The sequence below is a fragment of the Neodiprion virginianus genome, chromosome 2 (genome assembly GCF_021901495.1).
Source record: "Neodiprion virginianus isolate iyNeoVirg1 chromosome 2, iyNeoVirg1.1, whole genome shotgun sequence".
Lineage (NCBI taxonomy): Eukaryota > Metazoa > Arthropoda > Insecta > Hymenoptera > Diprionidae > Neodiprion > Neodiprion virginianus.
Window position 1 is genome coordinate 1,964,265 of NC_060878.1, and position 16,811 is coordinate 1,981,075.

Genomic DNA, 16,811 nt, shown 5'->3' on the forward strand with positions numbered 1-16,811 from the left:
GGAGCACAGGAACTACATAGCGCTAGTCCTGGAAGTCAAGTTTCACCGGATCAAGGACCACTAGTCCTGGAAGTCAAGTTTCACCAGGTACAGGATCTGTAAATCTCATAAAATAGTTATAATTTAATATTATGAACTTTTGATTTAGAAGAATAAGATTCCCGGTTGATATATCGTTGTGTTATGGATCGTGATCTTTGAGTTGAATATAAGTTTTAGGAAAGAAATAAGAATCGAAGTCCTACGACGTGATTCTTCACAAATTCAAAAAAAATGAGTCGAAAAAAACATGAAAAATCAAATGAGCACGATCTTCCACATAACGTAGATCCCTCATATTTTCCCAAAATCTTACTTTTAAACTTTCAATTCAAATACACGTACATCAGTCAAACCGAAAACTGCATTCGAGGACCTACAGTTTACTGAACAGAATACCGAATCTCGAGATATACCGCAACGATTGCACGGAACACATATGCACTTGCTAATCTTACAATTAATTTTTTGCAACACCTGCGTGGAAAGTCCATTTTTATGCACCATTTACAAGCACCGAAAGTAGTCTTTTATACACATGTGCGAGAAAAACTTTCGCGCATTACTAGGGGTGTGAGAAAAAAACCTTCGCACATTGCCGGCGGTATAAGATGAACCTTCGCACATTGCTAGCGGTGTGCGAAAAAGACCGTCGCGCTTTTATCCACAGTTGCGTATTTCGCAAACAGCTGCACTAGCCCCACCGATGGAATAGTTTGTCACTCTTTGCCGTGCTCGACATCGCTGCATCGTCACTGAACAGACATCGTGCAGTGGTTTCGTGTAAAAATAATCGTGTATGTCGGACTTTCCATTACAGGTGTAGCAAAAAATAGAGTTCGATCAGTTCGATACACGTGCGAAAGTTGGCAATGCCTATCTCGCGTGAATGCGCCACACTCGCCCTTCAATTCGTCTCCGGGCTCATGCTGCGCCTTCACGCTTGTGCGGGCATTGCCACCTTCGCGCACTAGTATCGAAAAAGACTATTATACAGGCAGGTCATATAATGTACAGTTCATACAATTGGTTACGAATTTCAAAGGTTCTTTATATTGATTCGTCTGAATGACGGGCCGATAAGTACTGTACAAAATTAAAAAGCTTCAGTTCAAAAATTTGTGCGATCTAAGTTGTCTTTGATGCTGCAAAATTATTTAAGGATTTGGAAAAAATTATATTTCAAGCTTATAAGCTATTCTCGAAATAACCTCAAACCTATGCATTATTTTCAGTGCACCTTGTTACTCTACTGATGGATATAATTATTTTCTTCTTTCTATATTCAGACGGAACTGTATAAACTCTCATTTCTAAAGAATTACATTACACAACACAGTGCGACTCGGCCTAGCTAGCGAAGAATCAAATAATTGTCCCATTTTTGAAACTCGCTTGATAATGGATTCCGTCGAAACAGCGAATCACATAACATTGCGCCTGCAGCTTTTGCAATCCTTTCTGTTCTCACATCAGCTAGACGGCGTGCAGGCCACGCGGAGTAATTGGTTAAGTTTTCAATATTGACATTTTCGGGGATTTTCAGCGAGGCAGCGAATAACACGCGATACCGTAAACTAAGAATTATTTATTTGTTTTGAATAATTTGCAATAAAAATGGTTGAAACGGCAGCAAACGGAGCCGAGGGAGAGGCTGCGAAACCAAAGACAGCCAAACAGCTTGAGAAAGAGGCTAAGAAGTTGGCTAAATTGGAGAAGTTCAAACAAAAACTAGATAAAAAAGAAACCACTGCTCCAACTAGGCCCAAAGAAAAACCTGAGGTAATTTTCGCATTCACTTTACTTAATTCTGCCTGATTGATAACTGCAACAATGACGTTTCCATAATCCATATGGTTTCCTGTCGCATTCACATACTTGGATCGCCTTGGTTTTACATGAAAACAAAAAAATTCATTAAAGTATACACGTTTTGCAGAAGGTTGAAAAAAAGCTGGAAAGCAAGCAAGCAGTATTATATACCATAAACACTCCAGAGGGGGAAAAGAAGGATGTCAATTGTCCGATGCCTGATGCCTACAGCCCTCGTTTTGTCGAGGCAGCGTGGTATTCCTGGTGGAGAAACGAGGGTTTCTTCAAACCCGAATATGGAGTAAGTTTGGTTAAAGTCCTTCAGTAATAAATTTGTTGTGTCTGACATCGTACGCAGAGGAATTCAATTCACATTCATCGTATACCACGTTTCCAGCGTAAAAGCATCAACGAAACAAATCCCAAAGGCACATTTGTCATGGTTATTCCACCACCTAATGTCACCGGTTCCTTACATCTTGGACATGCACTGACAAATGCGATCGAGGACGTAATTACCCGATGGTAAGTCGATAGTTTCTATTATAATATATTTTTTAGTTGTTCAAATCATTTTTCCTTCCTCCTTGTAACATAGTTGATTTACCATTCGAACTTCAGGAATCGTATGAAGGGGCGAACGACACTTTGGAATCCGGGTTGTGATCATGCTGGAATAGCGACTCAAGTGGTAGTTGAAAAGAAATTATGGAGGAACGAACAAAAGACACGTCATGACATCGGGAGGGAAAAATTTGTGGAAAAAGTTTGGGAGTGGAAAAATGAGTGAGTGCAACATGACCTGGTTTTTGGTACGATGTATCTAGGTGTTAATTTTATAATTTTCTACAAATCTGCAGAAAAGGAGATCGAATCTATGAGCAACTTCGTAAACTCGGGAGCTCCTTTGATTGGGATCGCGCTTGTTTCACAATGGATCCAAAACTCTGCCGCGCTGTTACCGAAGCTTTCGTACGTCTGCATGAGTCAGGGGATATTTACAGGAGTAATCGTCTTGTGAATTGGTCTTGTACGTTGAAAAGTGCAATTTCCGATATTGAGGTAACAATTGTTCCTATTTCCTGTCTTATTACATCTCAATGGTGATAAATAAACTGATCATTGTCGTTCCAAGGTGGACAAAATGGAGCTACCTGGCAGAACTTTTCTCGCTATTCCTGGCTACAAAGAGAAAGTTGAGTTTGGTGTTCTCGTATCATTTGCATACGAAATAGAAAACTCAAATGAAAAGGTTGTGGTTGCTACAACTCGTATTGAAACAATGCTTGGAGATGTTGCGGTCGCAGTACACCCTAAGGATGCTCGTTATTCTCACCTGATTGGTAAATACGTGAAACATCCTTTCTGCGATAGAAAGATACCGATCATAACTGACGATTTTGTGGAAATGGAATTTGGAACAGGTAAATTATCATCTTTGCTACTTTGAAAGAGAACGTCTTGGCTTAATTCTCGTTGCATTAATTAGGCGCTGTAAAAATAACACCTGCCCATGACCCTAATGATTATGAAGTTGGAAAGAGGCACGACTTGCCATTTATAACAATTTTTGATGACGCGGGAAATATCATCGGAAACTATGGCAAATTCACGGTACTTATCATCCTCAACTCAAATAAACTAAAATTAATTATATGATAGTTGAAGTGTTGAGAGATTAGTGCATGCTTCTATCATTTCAGGGTATGAAAAGATTCGATGCGCGAAAGGCTATTCTGCAACAATTGATGGAAAGAGGATTATATATTGAGACCAAAGACAATGCAATGGTTGTACCAATTTGTAGTCGATCCAAGGACGTCGTTGAACCACTAATGAAACCGCAGTGGTTGGTAAATCCTGTCTACATTTGATGACATTTCTTCACTCTTTAAGAAAAGCTTGATACACGAAATTATATCTTGCAATTATAGGTACGTCAAGTGTGATGAAATGGCTGCTGATGCTATCAAGGTTGTTGAAAATGGAGAGTTGAAGATTATTCCAGAGCAGCATAAAAGAACTTGGAATCATTGGTTGGAGGGTATCAGAGATTGGTGTATTTCTCGTCAGCTTTGGTGGGGTCATCGAATCCCAGCATATTTTGTATCCATTTTGGACTCAGCTGTTCCAGCTGGAACTGTAAGTCATCATTTTTAACGTAATTTCTGAAGTTATAATAAGATCGAATTTGTCTCACGTATACAATGAGAAGTCCATTTCGAATGGCACAAACCATTTCAGGAAAATGACAACAATTATTGGGTGAGCGGAAGAACAGAGGCAGAGGCGAAAGAAAAAGCTGCAAACCGGTTCAATGTCAGCATTGATAATATTAAGCTGGAACAGGATCCTGATGTCTTAGATACTTGGTTTTCTTCCGGTCTCTTTCCATTCTCTATCTTTGGCTGGCCAGAAGAAGTATGTGAATACACATAGCCATTTAGTTCAAACTTATCACATTGCCTTATCTCGTGCAAATCTGGTTTTAGTCCGAGGAATTGAAAGCTTTCTATCCTGGAACTTTGTTGGAGACAGGACATGATATACTCTTCTTTTGGGTAGCAAGAATGGTTTTCCTTGGTAGAAAGCTCCTGGGTAAATTACCATTTAAGTAAGTCCTGCGTATAATTTGTGAAAATTTCGCTTCTCAATTTTTACCTTTTTATGAACTTAACTAGTAAAAATTTGACTCGTAACGCCACAGAAATACTATTTTTCTTTACTTATGACAGGGAAGTCTTCTTACATGCTATGGTGAGAGACGCACATGGAAGGAAAATGAGTAAATCTTTGGGAAACGTCATTGACCCGATGGACGTGATACACGGAATATCTCTAGAGGTGAGTATGAAAAATTTTCTGGCACCGTTTCAATGTTTATTACACTGAGATATTATTTCAGGATCTCCACAAACAATTATTGGATTCGAATTTGGATCCGAAAGAACTTAAAAAAGCCACAGAAGGACAGAAGCAGGATTATCCTCAGGGAATTCCGGAGTGCGGAACAGACGCATTGAGATTTGCACTGTGCGCTTACACAACTCAAGGACGTGACATCAATCTCGATATTTTGCGAGTTCAGGGTTACAGATTTTTCTGCAATAAGCTTTGGAATGCGACAAAGTTCGCCCTGATGTACTTAGGAGATGGATTCGAATTCGACGCTGAAAGTGACGAGGTGAGGAAAGAGAATGAAACGTTTCCAAACGCAATTAAACATCAATGCGGAAAATTTGTATTTGAAAATTTTATTGCAAATGTCACGTTAGAAACGCTGCGCGATTTCGAGCGCGGAGGATGTCGTTGGCGATTATAAATGGTACCAGCACACACTAAACGAAAATTGTGTTCAAGACGCGCTAAATAACTTCTTGGCAGATTATTCGTACATAAATGGATACACGCCTTCCCAGGCTGATGTTAAGGTTCATGAAACGTTGAAGTGCCTGCGTATTGATTTTTCGCATAGACCACATCTTTTACGATGGTTTAACCACATCAAAAGCTATAGTACACATGAAAGATCCAGTTTTCACCCAGAAGACGGAGAAGTTTATCAACAGACTAAAAGTAACGTTAGCAGTAGTCGTAAAACGGGATATCAGGTACGCTGTGACAATAGCGTTTACTCAATTATTGTTTGCAGTATGTTTAGTATTCAAAATATTTCCAGCTTGGGATGCACTTTGAGTTTCGTTCTAAAAATTATTGTAACATTTATTTTTTGTAATATTCTAGATTATTTTCTACTGAAAATAAGTACAATTTTGTCATTTTTCCAGCAGTGTACATTACCATTTCAGCATGTTGGGTTTTCGTTCTTATAAATTGTGTTTTGTTATTGTTGAAATTAAAAAATAAACAGGTGTATAAACTTGTAGTAAAAATCTTACAGCTCTCTGGAAATGAAACAGAAGTAGACTTGTGGATGCTTTCAAGGTTGAGTTATGCGGCGAAAGTTTGTGACGAGGGAATAGCTCAGTATGATCTTACAGCTGCAACTACAGCCTGTTACAATCTCTGGCTGTACGATTTGTGCGACGTTTATCTGGTCAGAATTGAATAACATATGTCAACCAATTTCTTCTTTTTTTCAATCACTTGCTCTAAACAGTGGAACAGTATATAACCGTCACTTACTTTCATTTTTCAGGAATATCTGAAGCCTGTTTTCCAAGGTGGAAATAAAGAGACTAAGTCAACAGCTCAAAAAGTGTTGTTCAAAAGCTTGGACATAGGATTGCGTTTACTCAGTCCATTCATGCCCTTCATAACAGAGGAACTTTACCAACGTTTACCACGTAAAAAATTAATTTATCCAAGTATTTGCGTGGCTCCGTATCCAGAAGAACGTGAGGTGAATGACGATATTTTTTTTTCGAGAATTTTTGTTCAATGCAGCGACGGTGATTCAATATTGAAAGTATATTTTTCTGTTCCATTAGTGTCCTTGGAGGGATCAAGGCATAGAAGCGGATGTTGACATTGCTCAGAAAATTATTAAATCCATAAGATCCGCACGAGCTACATATAATTTACCGAACAAGACTAAAACTGACGCATTTGTCACATCTACGGAAGACAGTATCAAAGAAAAAGTCAAGACGTACTCTTTGTTGATTGGGACACTTGCTTACTCAATAATTTATCTCGACAATGCTCCAACCGGATGCGTTATCATCCCTGTGACAGACAAGATCCAAGTTCACTTATTACTTAAGGTGAAAAAAATAATATGTAAATCACTGTACCCATATCGTAAGTTAATCATATGTTGAAAACTATAACATTCATTGTAATTTGTGATTTTAGGGATTGGTTGATCCGAAAAAGGAACTTGAAAAACTTGGTAAAAAGAAAGGAATACTTACAGAGAGTATAAATAAGCTGGAACAGGCTATGTCGGCAGTTGATTATTCCACTAAAGTTCCTGCGGATGTCCAGTTAGCAAACACGGAAAAGTTAACCAGTAGCAAAGGCGAATTGGAACGGCTGGTAGAAGCAATGGACGCTTTACAGCTGATGCAATAGCAGTTTCCAATTTCTTAGATGCGAATTTGTATGTAATTCTATGATTTTTCTTTATTAAATGAAGTAAAAACAAATCGCTGAAAACATTGAAATCGTTATTTTTATTTCATCCTCGATTTCGGGCTGCGATAAAACTGTATTAAAAATCCCAAGAATACTATAAACTTCTTTATTATAATTTATTATTTGTGCTATTTGAGCATTTAAAATTAAAAATTATCTACAGGCCTGTTATTCTTATTAGGCTTTACATTATTGAACTGCGGATTTTTACAAAAAAAACAAAAAATAACGAATTTACGGGTAATAATATATAACAATTAAATTATGTATCTGAAAATGAGTATTGGATCTACTTCGAAACTAAATAAACTATAACATGATGCGTGTAACACGGTTAAAGTTAACAAGATTTTTTTTTCCTGCTTGATTTCATAGTAGTGGACTGTAAAATATTTCGTATAAATAAAACGTACAACGTATCTACAAGGTCATTTATTAAATACTGACCACAAAGGCGACCGACGCAGCAGATTTTACCTGAGGTTGGGTAATTAATGAATGACCCTGTATATATGCTAGAGTGGTCCTTATTTTCGACTTTATCTTTAATTTTGACTCAGCCACCCTGTAAATTGGTTCCAAATAAATGAATTAAAACCCCCACCAAAGTACGGAACTCTATCTCACCTCTAAACTCTTTGGCAAGGGTTGTGAAGTTTGTTATTTAAAATTGCACACGTTCTTACTCAAATTTCGGTACATATTTCTAAGATATTTTAATTTATTTAGAACCAATTTAGGGGGCACTTTGGTCAAAATTCGAAAAAATCTAAAGCAAGGACCACCTTAATGTGTATACCTACAGAAAATTTAAACTTACAACTCATCTTTGACCCTGTGTTCTTTCGTATTGATTGCAATAAAACGAATTAAAGTGTACTCTTTCGATTTATAAGACAAATTCTATACAGTAAAAAGAATCGTATTTCCGTCATCTATTCCAATTTCGAACAAACTTACGCCTTTCACACCAAAACGATATTCACAATCTCATCCACGTATAAATAGTAACAAATATAATTCACGTATTTACAATTATTATTATTATTATCATTATCATCAATATTATTATTCGCTATCTTGATATGTATAAAACTTCGCTCAAAATTTTATTCATTCAAATTTTGTCCAATTATTCTGTGTCTTAACAGTAGTTGTATTTAACGAAGCAGTTGTGCTAGATTCTTGTATTGTGTGATTACACGATGTAGTCATTGCGGAAGACGGGCCGTTGGCTAGATTAAATTTATTAAAATCAAGACCATACTCCTGGAGTAAATCAAGATCTTCCCTAGCTTTATGCTGTGGTAAAAAGTACGGATATAAAGGATTTGTCAGACCTTCTCCCATCTGTGGAAGATGCAATGACTGAGTCATTTGTTTGGCGCTGTTACTCTTTACAGACTTTGATAAAAGTGGGTCAAACTCATCATCGCTATTCGTTGAATCTAGTCTGATTAAATCGTGGGGCTCTGGTGTATCCTGAAACGTAATATTGACGATAAATATTTTTTATTTTCTGCAACCAGGTAAATTAATTCGTTATTGCATTATCTTCATAAGTTTACTTATGAATACTCTCAGCATAATCCTCAGTATAATTTACACAGACAAGATATTTTTCACCAGACTCTGTAAAAATTTGCATTATTCGGAACACGGTCAAAAATACAATAATAAACAATTTATAACAACACTGCTTAAAACAAAACAAAAAAAAAGGCTGCGAAAGCATTGGACGTTGTGTAATTGGTTGTTTTTAATTGTTCTTTATCTCTGTTTTTGTTTTAACTAAATTACAGGTGAAACTATACACAGTTTCGATCACCAATCGATAAAAAAAGATGAGTGAAATTCATGTCAATATAGCCACGAGCATAATCAATTGTAGTATAAAAAAAATAACGGCATAATATTACTATCGGATCTATGAACATTTAGTGCCAGTAAAATAATACAAGGTGACACAACGACACTAATTTTACTTGCAAGTGCAAATCAAATATTTAATCTAGCGACTTTCAATAATATTCTTGATATTTCAGGCTTCTCAATAAACGCAAATGACGAGCAGAATATATTTTATGCAACACGAGTTTTAAACTGGCATGTTTCTTGAATTAATTACCAAATTGCAAATCGATACCCAAAGTTAAGTCAATATTGTAGAAAGTTTGGAACGATTAAGAAGCCTGATGAATAAAAGCAAAATGATAGGTTTTATCTTACCTAATAATAGTAGTAGATGGGTAAAAATAAGTTGTGCAAAAAATAATAATAACTTTCTATAAATTATCAATCGATTAAGATAATGACATGACTCATGTTTACCTTAGCCTGTGCAGAGTAATGCTGATTATTTAATGGAGGGAGTGGTTGAATGCTGGTCGGACTCGGCTTTAGGCTGATGGGATGAATTAACAATGGGTTCTGTGGGTGGAAAGGGTTCAGTATTTGGCTTGTGTCAAATGGATCGTCAGCAATTAATTGCGAGCTAGGATCTGTAATATTCAAATTAGCATCCAATAGATTATTAATCCAAGAAATCCGTAACAAAGATTGGTTTTCACGATGAAAAGAATTTTCCGAATCTTGCACGACGTGTGCTATAGTCTTTGAATTTTCTCCACTTTTATTTTGGTCATCGTCATGTTCCAACAAACTCTGATTATGAGATATGCTTTTGTTAACGAACGGATTGGTCAGATTGACAAATTCGTGAGAATCGCGAGTAGATTTCTCCACAAGATTATCCAATCTAGAACTGTTGGACGCCTGATCTTCGGTCCCAAGTGAAGCGAATGGAATACTGTCCGAATTTTTCAAATTGAACAAAGATCTGATCGAAGACGGACTTGACGTGTCATTTCCGTTAATGTTAGAGCTGCTATTAGTAGTTGAAGTATCAGAAATATCTAGCAGGGTATCAAAAGTTGCAGAATTCAATGGCGTGCCGGGTTCTAGCAGTTTGTGATTTGTTGTGCATTGAGCATTGGAACTAGTCGAGGATGATTCTAGGGTGGAGGAATAGAAGGAATCTGAAGTACGGGAGGCTTCATAAATGTCGGTGGCAATGGAAGTGTCGGAGGGAAGAGGGCCGTGCCGCAAGCGCCCACTCCATGCAGACCTCAAGCTGTCTAAACTGCGCACTGGCTTCAACTGAAAGTTTATGCACATCACACTCACTTCCATTCATATGCGGTGCTCATTATTATTACAATTATTATTGGAGATCAAAATTCAAGTGGGATTCAATTATAAAATCAAGTCTCTCTGGTTTGATCGGTTTCCTCGTTTTATACAAAACAATAAATAAGTGCGCTGTTATTCGAGATAATTATTGATGAAAAATCAACATACATATTGTAAATTTAATAAATTAAATATGAAAAACAATAAACAGTGTTGAAAGAAATGTACTAGGATTGACGGACTGTGATTATTAGGCCTACACGATCACACCAGCACAAAGATCAAAAAAAGTCAAGAAACTTTAAGACTGTAGGAAAGAGAACACGAGGACAAAGTCGGTGTGACTGTGCAACTTTAATTCAATCTTGTGGTACATATAACATGCTTTAAAATTTATTATATCTATAGATGTTAATGTTGTGCTATTGCAGTGAGTGAGAAGTGATCGTCGTTCAAATCATTCATCAGAGAAATCAGAGGCGCAAACAAGCTATAGTCAGACAATATTGACGATACTAGTATATTAAACATTTTGCAAAAATGACGGTACACTAGCACATACAAAAAAAAGAAGCATACACATAAAGGGAGGAAACGAGAGAGAGAGAGAGAGAAAAATGATAGTTTTTCTTTAGTTTTACATTGTTAATCGTTAAAATAAACACGTTCTTAACTTTCGAACACCTTAAATCGAACATTACACAAGAACAATGGAACGAAAAGTGCTAATTCTTTATTTTTTCCTGTCACCAAAAAATCGACAAATATAACATGATTTGCAGGATTTATAAAATATTGTTTTAATTTACCAAATGCGGAATAATATTCGACTTATCAAGATACTCTAATTTAAAAAATCTGTGATTGTAAACTCACCGTTCTATCGACAGGTGGAGTATTAGGATATATAACATCTCGAAGTTCGTTCATCAGATCTATGTCTAGCCTTTCAAGTGGATAATCTGTTTCCTCGGGTGAACTGGGACTCAATGGAGAATATTGCTTCCTGCTGTAAGAGAAGCATTCGTTACTATCAAAATTTTCACAGAGATCTACTTAAATTGAATCAATTTTATTTTAAACGAAAATAATTATTTTCGATTGTTACTGTGTGATGATTTTAAAGCTTACCTTGTGTCGGGTACAGCAGTGTTTCGGAAACGAAGGTCTTTTCGATAGCTAGTCGTTGCCGTGTAACCGGCAGGTGGTTTCGAAGGAGACGCAAATGCAACGGGTCTTCTATCCAACGTAGGAGAGCTTGGAGCTGACCTGGGCTGTTGGTATCTCATGCCGCTTTCTTGTCTATTTGTTCGACCTCAAAATAAATTACAAATTGGTGTGAATTACGTCGAACGCTCTTTAATGGATAATTAGGGATAACTACCTTTCCAGCGTAAGCCTTTGTATGCAGTTTTCATGTCTTTACCCTTCTCCTTGACCTGTAATTAAAATTGAAAAACCAACAATCATAACAATCCAGAATCTCATTGTTATATAAACGATTTTTACTGATACATGAGATAAAATAGATAGGATGAATTAAGAAAAATAATTTAACCAAGAGATTATGTTGCTATTTGGTAGTAATAAATAAACAATTTCTGATTATTAAACGAATGTTTTCACACTTCTAACTTACCGATTTAACAGCTGATTTGACTGCGGGATTGGCCTGAAAAAATGAAAAGCTCTGAACAGTGAGCAGACGAAAAAAACACATACATCAAGCAACCTTTTTTCTGATGATTTCCCGTGGAACCATGACGTAGAATTCTGTGCTGCTAATTGAATTTTCAACACCGAACAAAAACAACGGAGAGCAATCGAATAATGATACTATAGGAACATTTATAATTAAAGCTTCACTAAAACCACAAGCGAGGGTTGAAATTTGAATGTGAAAATGTAAATGTTTATAAGTAAAAAGGCAAGTAAAACAAAAGCATTACGAAACCGCAATTCCTTTACCTCAACACTGTAATCTCTCTATCTAATAAAAAAGTTCTGAACAAATGAACTGGTAAAAAAGATTATAATAACAATAGTATAAAAAAGATTATAATAACAATACTAAAGACATGAAGTTGGCAGTGGGGTGAGATGCCAAAAAAAAAAAAACAAAAAACATCTAGCAGAAAAAACTTCCTTTGACAGCTGTCATCGGCTGTTTATGACAGTCTTTGACAAATATTTTTATAGGTATCTGTTTCTGACACGCAAAAAATAAACATGCAAACGAGAATTATTAAGATGAATCCCGACGGGAATTGTCTTTTTCGCGCGCTGGTGTATTGTGTGTACGGCACTCAAGATCGACACGCAGAGGTGAGACTGAGTATCGTTTCAAATATATTATACTAGCAAACATTTCAGCAGAAGTAATGAAACAGAACTCGAGGAGAGTTATATCAGAGAAGAAATAGGTTTTTTTGGATCCTGTAAATCCTTGATCCGGTTAACCACTAAGGAAGGGCTTTCCCAGTTTCTTTGTAATTTCGGACACCGTCCTTTCTACCTTCGAGGTTGAAAGAGCCAGACAGAATCTCTGTGATTAAATTTTATATCCCTCGCTCAAATATCATAACGAGTTTTTAATTTGTCTGAAGCCATAGAAATTCTACTTATAGCAAAGCTATGAATTTCTTCTACTCTGGGGAAAATAATAACTATAGCAAAATAAGTCGCCAAATGCAATTGGGGATGCATGGCATCGGGGTTTTTGTACATGTTAGTGGATTCGTTTACGAAAACAATCTGAGCAGACCTGCATAGGGAGCCAATAACAATGTCGGGTTGATCGGAAACAACCGATCAACAGTTGCAGACCTGTCATCAAATCAGGACAAATAAATTCACCTGTCAAAGAGACACAGTATAAGGAAATAGTGAGGCGTGTAGCGCAGAGACCTCGGCGGCGAGCGAAGCGAGCGCCGACGTGGGGTTGGCGCGCGAAGCGCGCAGGGGCGAAGCCCCTAGTGTACCAATAAAATTAAAACAGAAGGTTAAAAATACAGATTTAGCTGACCTTATCTTTGACGCTTCGAAAAAATGCAGAGCCCTCCTTACGCATTGCGTACGACCATTCACGATACTGCTGTCGAAATTTACTCCCAGATTTTTCCGAATAATTGAGAGCCTCCATTTCGAATTCGTCAGAGAAACCGAGACCGGAATTGAGCATGTGTAAGCGTTCTTCTATAAACTGAGAAAGCAGAACGTCGGTTTAAGTTTGAAGCAAAACTCTAAAACTGAAAGGAATCATTTGATAATGACAATGCTCACTTGTTGAAATATTTGTAATTCCAGCATTTTACGAAGAAAGGGTTGCATCGACGAGGGCCGACTGTCTACGAAGGCCTTTTCATCAAACGTTATACGTTCCCCTTGCTGGAGAGTTAGAGCCTCTCTGTAACCAGCCGTCAATTGAACTAATGCGCGTAGAAATGCCCTTGACACTCCATCGCCAAGCAACGCAGCTCTGTTACGCAGTGCTCTTCTGAGATTAATTATCTAAGTAATAACAAAATGATCTACATTACCTGAACTAATAAGTTGTTAATTTTCGTAGCATAGCATAGGTATGAGTATAAATCAATGTCCTTCTGTGTAAGATTAATCAAACAATCTTACCACATCTTGAGGCAAGGACTCCAGATCGTCAAACGGGGATTGGATAGTGTTGTTGTCGGCATCAAGGATTACTACTTCACCCAAATCGCTTTGACGCACTCTCTAAAATTGTTTTTTTAATAAATACGAGTATAAAAGTTTGCCTTGAACGTTATCAATATGGGCGCATGCCAGACGTGGTAATATTATGTGTTGACGTTGTACCACCAAGGCCATATATCGGTCAACTTTTGGTTATTGGTTTATCTCTAAACTATAATTTTAAATTGAATTGTGACCAGAAAATTGATTTGGTGTAAATTTCCTTTGCATTTTTTTGCAAACAAGACAAGAATAATCAGAGATAAAGAGATACTGTGAAGAGAATGACTGATTCTTCCTCAACCCTATAATTTCGGATTTCACTCAAATTTACTACAATAAAATTTTATGATACTTACTAAATGTATCTCCTTTTTTACGTTTTTTTTTTTATTTTGTTTTTGTTTGTTTTCATGAAAATAAATAAATTAATTTAATACAGATTTGCTTTAACAGGAAAAAAAGTTTCGTACGTTTTTCATTGAGTTCGTATCTGGTATTGAGTTTCAGGTGGAGTTGTGCAATAAATTAGATAAGTGCTACTTGTGTTACATAAAACATGTATGTACGATTTATCACACCTCCTGAAGTAAATACCGATGCAATGAATGCTAAAGAAAAATTTTCAATGATCAACGTCCGTTTGAGTAAAAAAATTTTATAATACCTCAAGTATGGGTGCTGGCACACCGATGAGGAAAGGCATCGGAGCTAGCAAATAATCCATCAGAGCCAATGGCAAAACAGGGATATATATGTGCTGCCAAATCATCGGGTAGATAAGGGCGTTGCAGGCTTGAACGCAGGCGCTCAGCCTTGATAACCTTTTCGAAGTAAATATAATACGTCTTTCATAGAGCATGGAGGCAAACACCATCATCATATTGTGCGAATCAATGGCGCTATAATACTCAGTCAAATTTCTCTGAAATATAAACAAGGTCAATGCATTATTCTAGTAAATCTAATAGTAGTAGCAAAAGATTTAGATAATATGTGCTCACATTTTCCGGTATACTAGGCAACTGAAATTGTTTTGGGCTTTGACAAACAAATACCTGAAAAAAATACAAATCTTATTATTGACTGAGGTTATTATATTTTTATATAAAAGTTTTCTCAATTATTCGCACTTACAACACTAGGATCTGGAAGAGGAATGGTGAGCGAAGCTCCAGGAGCAGGAACACCCTTGCTATAAACATCTTGAAGGAATTTCCAAAGATCTCCATCTTTGCCGCTTGCAGTTATGATCGCAATATGATTCAGCAATCTGGGCAAGAAAGCGTTTGCCATTATTACATGGTAAGATCGGAGGATGCAAGACAAGTACTGACAAACGTAGACAAAATGTTCTGTCTACTTCTAATTTAATTATCGAATATCAAGGAAAATCTGACAATGAGAATGTTTGCACTCAATGTTGTTTTCGACAGAAGAAAAAAGATGACAACGTACTTGTAAAATGTTTCGTGCCAAGGCAAGGCACTCAAAATTACTAATGCCGTTTCCGTCTTGGGATCGTGTCGACAAAATCCAAACGTCCATTTTGAATCGATACTCGTCAATACAAATGAAAAGTGTTGAACAAGAACGCTGAAACAATGGTTTTTTACATAAATTACATTACTTTCCTTAGTGCTTAGAATGTAAGATGAAGTAATGAAAAATATTCAAGGTGTAACAGAAAAATGTCTTACTTTTCGAAACTACAAGGGTACGCAAATTTAGGAACAGATTTAAGTATTTCTTCTTCGGAAAATGATTCAGGGAACCTCTGAAGTAGCCAGGGATCTTTGTCCGCAACAGGCGCAGCAACTTCGCAGAAACACTCGAACAGGTGTCGCACATTTTCTCTAGAGAAACAAAGCACCATTAAATTAGAGTATGGGTGTTTATTTGTAGATTCGTAATTTTTTATTGAGATAAAAGAATTCCTGTTCAACAGTTCAAAAGAAGGGTTATGTTTAGATTGCTGCCATCGTCCCAACGCACATCTGCTTTCCTTTTTCCAAAGGAAATTTACCGACACAAACAAGATTACATCGACATTTAAGGAGGTGGGAAGAGGAAAAAAAATTATTGCACGTTTCGCTGACACAATATATAAACTTTCAGGGATGCTTTGTAAGGATTTTTTTTTCAACTTTCTAGAGCTGCTCTCATGGTCGGCAAATGTGGAGGCAGTGAAAATTCAACGCACTCAATAAGACCTTGGTAAAAAATTGAATCTTTCTCTATTCTGTGCATATAATTAAAATGTTTGTGAAGTATTTGAGAGTAGGTGAATAATCAAAGAGACGGCCGGAAGGAAACAGATATACATTGAACAACCTTAATACCTCAGTCTGGATCCCATTATGCGGTTTTTGAGAGAAAAATTTGTTCAGTAGGAATATTTGCCACGTATTTGTGAGAGCATTGCGCTACATTATATAAATTAATCGTGAACTTGACGGTGAACTATTTACGATTAATCACAAATGCACTCCAGTTAAATTTTCTGACATTTCACTCACGTCGCACGACTAGCCTATCTGAGTCAGACGTCAGAGAGTGTATTATCCATATACTATCACTTTTATTGTCAATGAAAATGTACGCGATGGAGATCGTCGCCCCAACCCACATTTATCAAATACCATGGATTAGTCACCATTCTTAGAGATGAAAATAGACATATTTTTTTTTTACTTCGATCTATTTTACCAACGGAGACGCCACTGTTTTGGTTCCTCTTGACCGACCGGAATCTCGATTGACGCGAAATATAACAACACCGATTTACAGTACAAGAGACTGGCCGACCGAAGTCTCTTTTTTGAGAATAATAATGAATACCTCGATGTGTCCTCGATCACTGATAAAATACTAAAACGAGAACCTAGAAATTAAAGGCAGATAAAATAACGCAAGGATAGAAAAAATGCCCACCTTTGCGATGCTACCGCAAGTGG

At 36.8% G+C, this 16,811-nt stretch overlaps 2 protein-coding genes across 7 annotated transcripts; one reads left to right on the forward strand and one right to left on the reverse strand.

The window, feature by feature from the left end:
- The first annotated feature begins 1,285 nt into the window (after positions 1 to 1,285).
- On the forward strand, positions 1,286 to 6,980 carry LOC124298083 (valine--tRNA ligase). 2 transcript variants are annotated; one of them, XM_046749668.1, is made up of 18 exons: positions 1,286 to 1,821; positions 1,979 to 2,152; positions 2,249 to 2,376; positions 2,473 to 2,637; positions 2,712 to 2,913; positions 2,987 to 3,275; positions 3,341 to 3,465; positions 3,555 to 3,700; positions 3,786 to 3,993; positions 4,096 to 4,272; positions 4,344 to 4,465; positions 4,587 to 4,695; positions 4,757 to 5,035; positions 5,127 to 5,462; positions 5,753 to 5,908; positions 6,011 to 6,214; positions 6,303 to 6,578; positions 6,670 to 6,980. In XM_046749668.1, exons 1-18 carry the CDS (start codon positions 1,657 to 1,659, stop codon positions 6,886 to 6,888), a joined length of 3,480 nt encoding a protein of 1,159 aa, XP_046605624.1. In that variant the 5' UTR covers positions 1,286 to 1,656; the 3' UTR covers positions 6,889 to 6,980. The 2 variants fall into 2 exon arrangements, with proteins under 2 accessions (XP_046605624.1, XP_046605626.1); XM_046749670.1 differs by lacking the exon at positions 5,127 to 5,462 and having other exon boundaries at positions 1,290 to 1,821.
- Positions 6,981 to 7,820: 840 nt separating this feature from the next.
- Positions 7,821 to 16,467, reverse strand: LOC124298085 (DENN domain-containing protein 1A). 5 transcript variants are annotated; one of them, XM_046749673.1, is made up of 16 exons: positions 16,197 to 16,467; positions 15,555 to 15,710; positions 15,313 to 15,450; positions 14,992 to 15,127; positions 14,859 to 14,912; positions 14,522 to 14,779; positions 14,214 to 14,225; positions 13,774 to 13,875; positions 13,426 to 13,653; positions 13,169 to 13,345; positions 11,783 to 11,815; positions 11,528 to 11,582; positions 11,275 to 11,458; positions 11,020 to 11,152; positions 9,283 to 10,110; positions 7,821 to 8,433 (listed from the first exon to the last, which is right to left on the reverse strand). In XM_046749673.1, the coding sequence occupies exons 1-16, from the start codon at positions 16,211 to 16,213 to the stop codon at positions 8,065 to 8,067; spliced, it is 2,880 nt and encodes a 959-aa protein (XP_046605629.1). In that variant the 5' UTR covers positions 16,214 to 16,467; the 3' UTR covers positions 7,821 to 8,064. The 5 variants fall into 5 exon arrangements, with proteins under 5 accessions (XP_046605629.1, XP_046605631.1, XP_046605630.1 ...); XM_046749675.1 differs by lacking the exon at positions 11,783 to 11,815; XM_046749674.1 differs by lacking the exon at positions 14,214 to 14,225 and having other exon boundaries at positions 16,197 to 16,466.
- Positions 16,468 to 16,811: the final 344 nt, after the last annotated feature.

Bases quoted from the DNA above. Each gene is read 5' to 3' on its own strand.
- LOC124298085 (XM_046749673.1), bottom strand. The intron at 15,451-15,554 runs GTAAGACATTTT...CCATTGTTTCAG, and splicing joins TACCCTTGTAGTTTCGAAAA to CGTTCTTGTTCAACACTTTT. The intron at 14,913-14,991 runs GTAAGTGCGAAT...TATTTTTTTCAG, and splicing joins CTCTTCCAGATCCTAGTGTT to GTATTTGTTTGTCAAAGCCC.
- LOC124298083 (XM_046749668.1), top strand. From the start codon at position 1,657: ATGGTTGAAACGGCAGCAAACGGAGCCGAGGGAGAGGCTGCGAAACCA. The intron at 3,276-3,340 runs GTAAATTATCAT...TGCATTAATTAG, and splicing joins GGAAATGGAATTTGGAACAG to GCGCTGTAAAAATAACACCT. The intron at 4,466-4,586 runs GTAAGTCCTGCG...TACTTATGACAG, and splicing joins CTGGGTAAATTACCATTTAA to GGAAGTCTTCTTACATGCTA.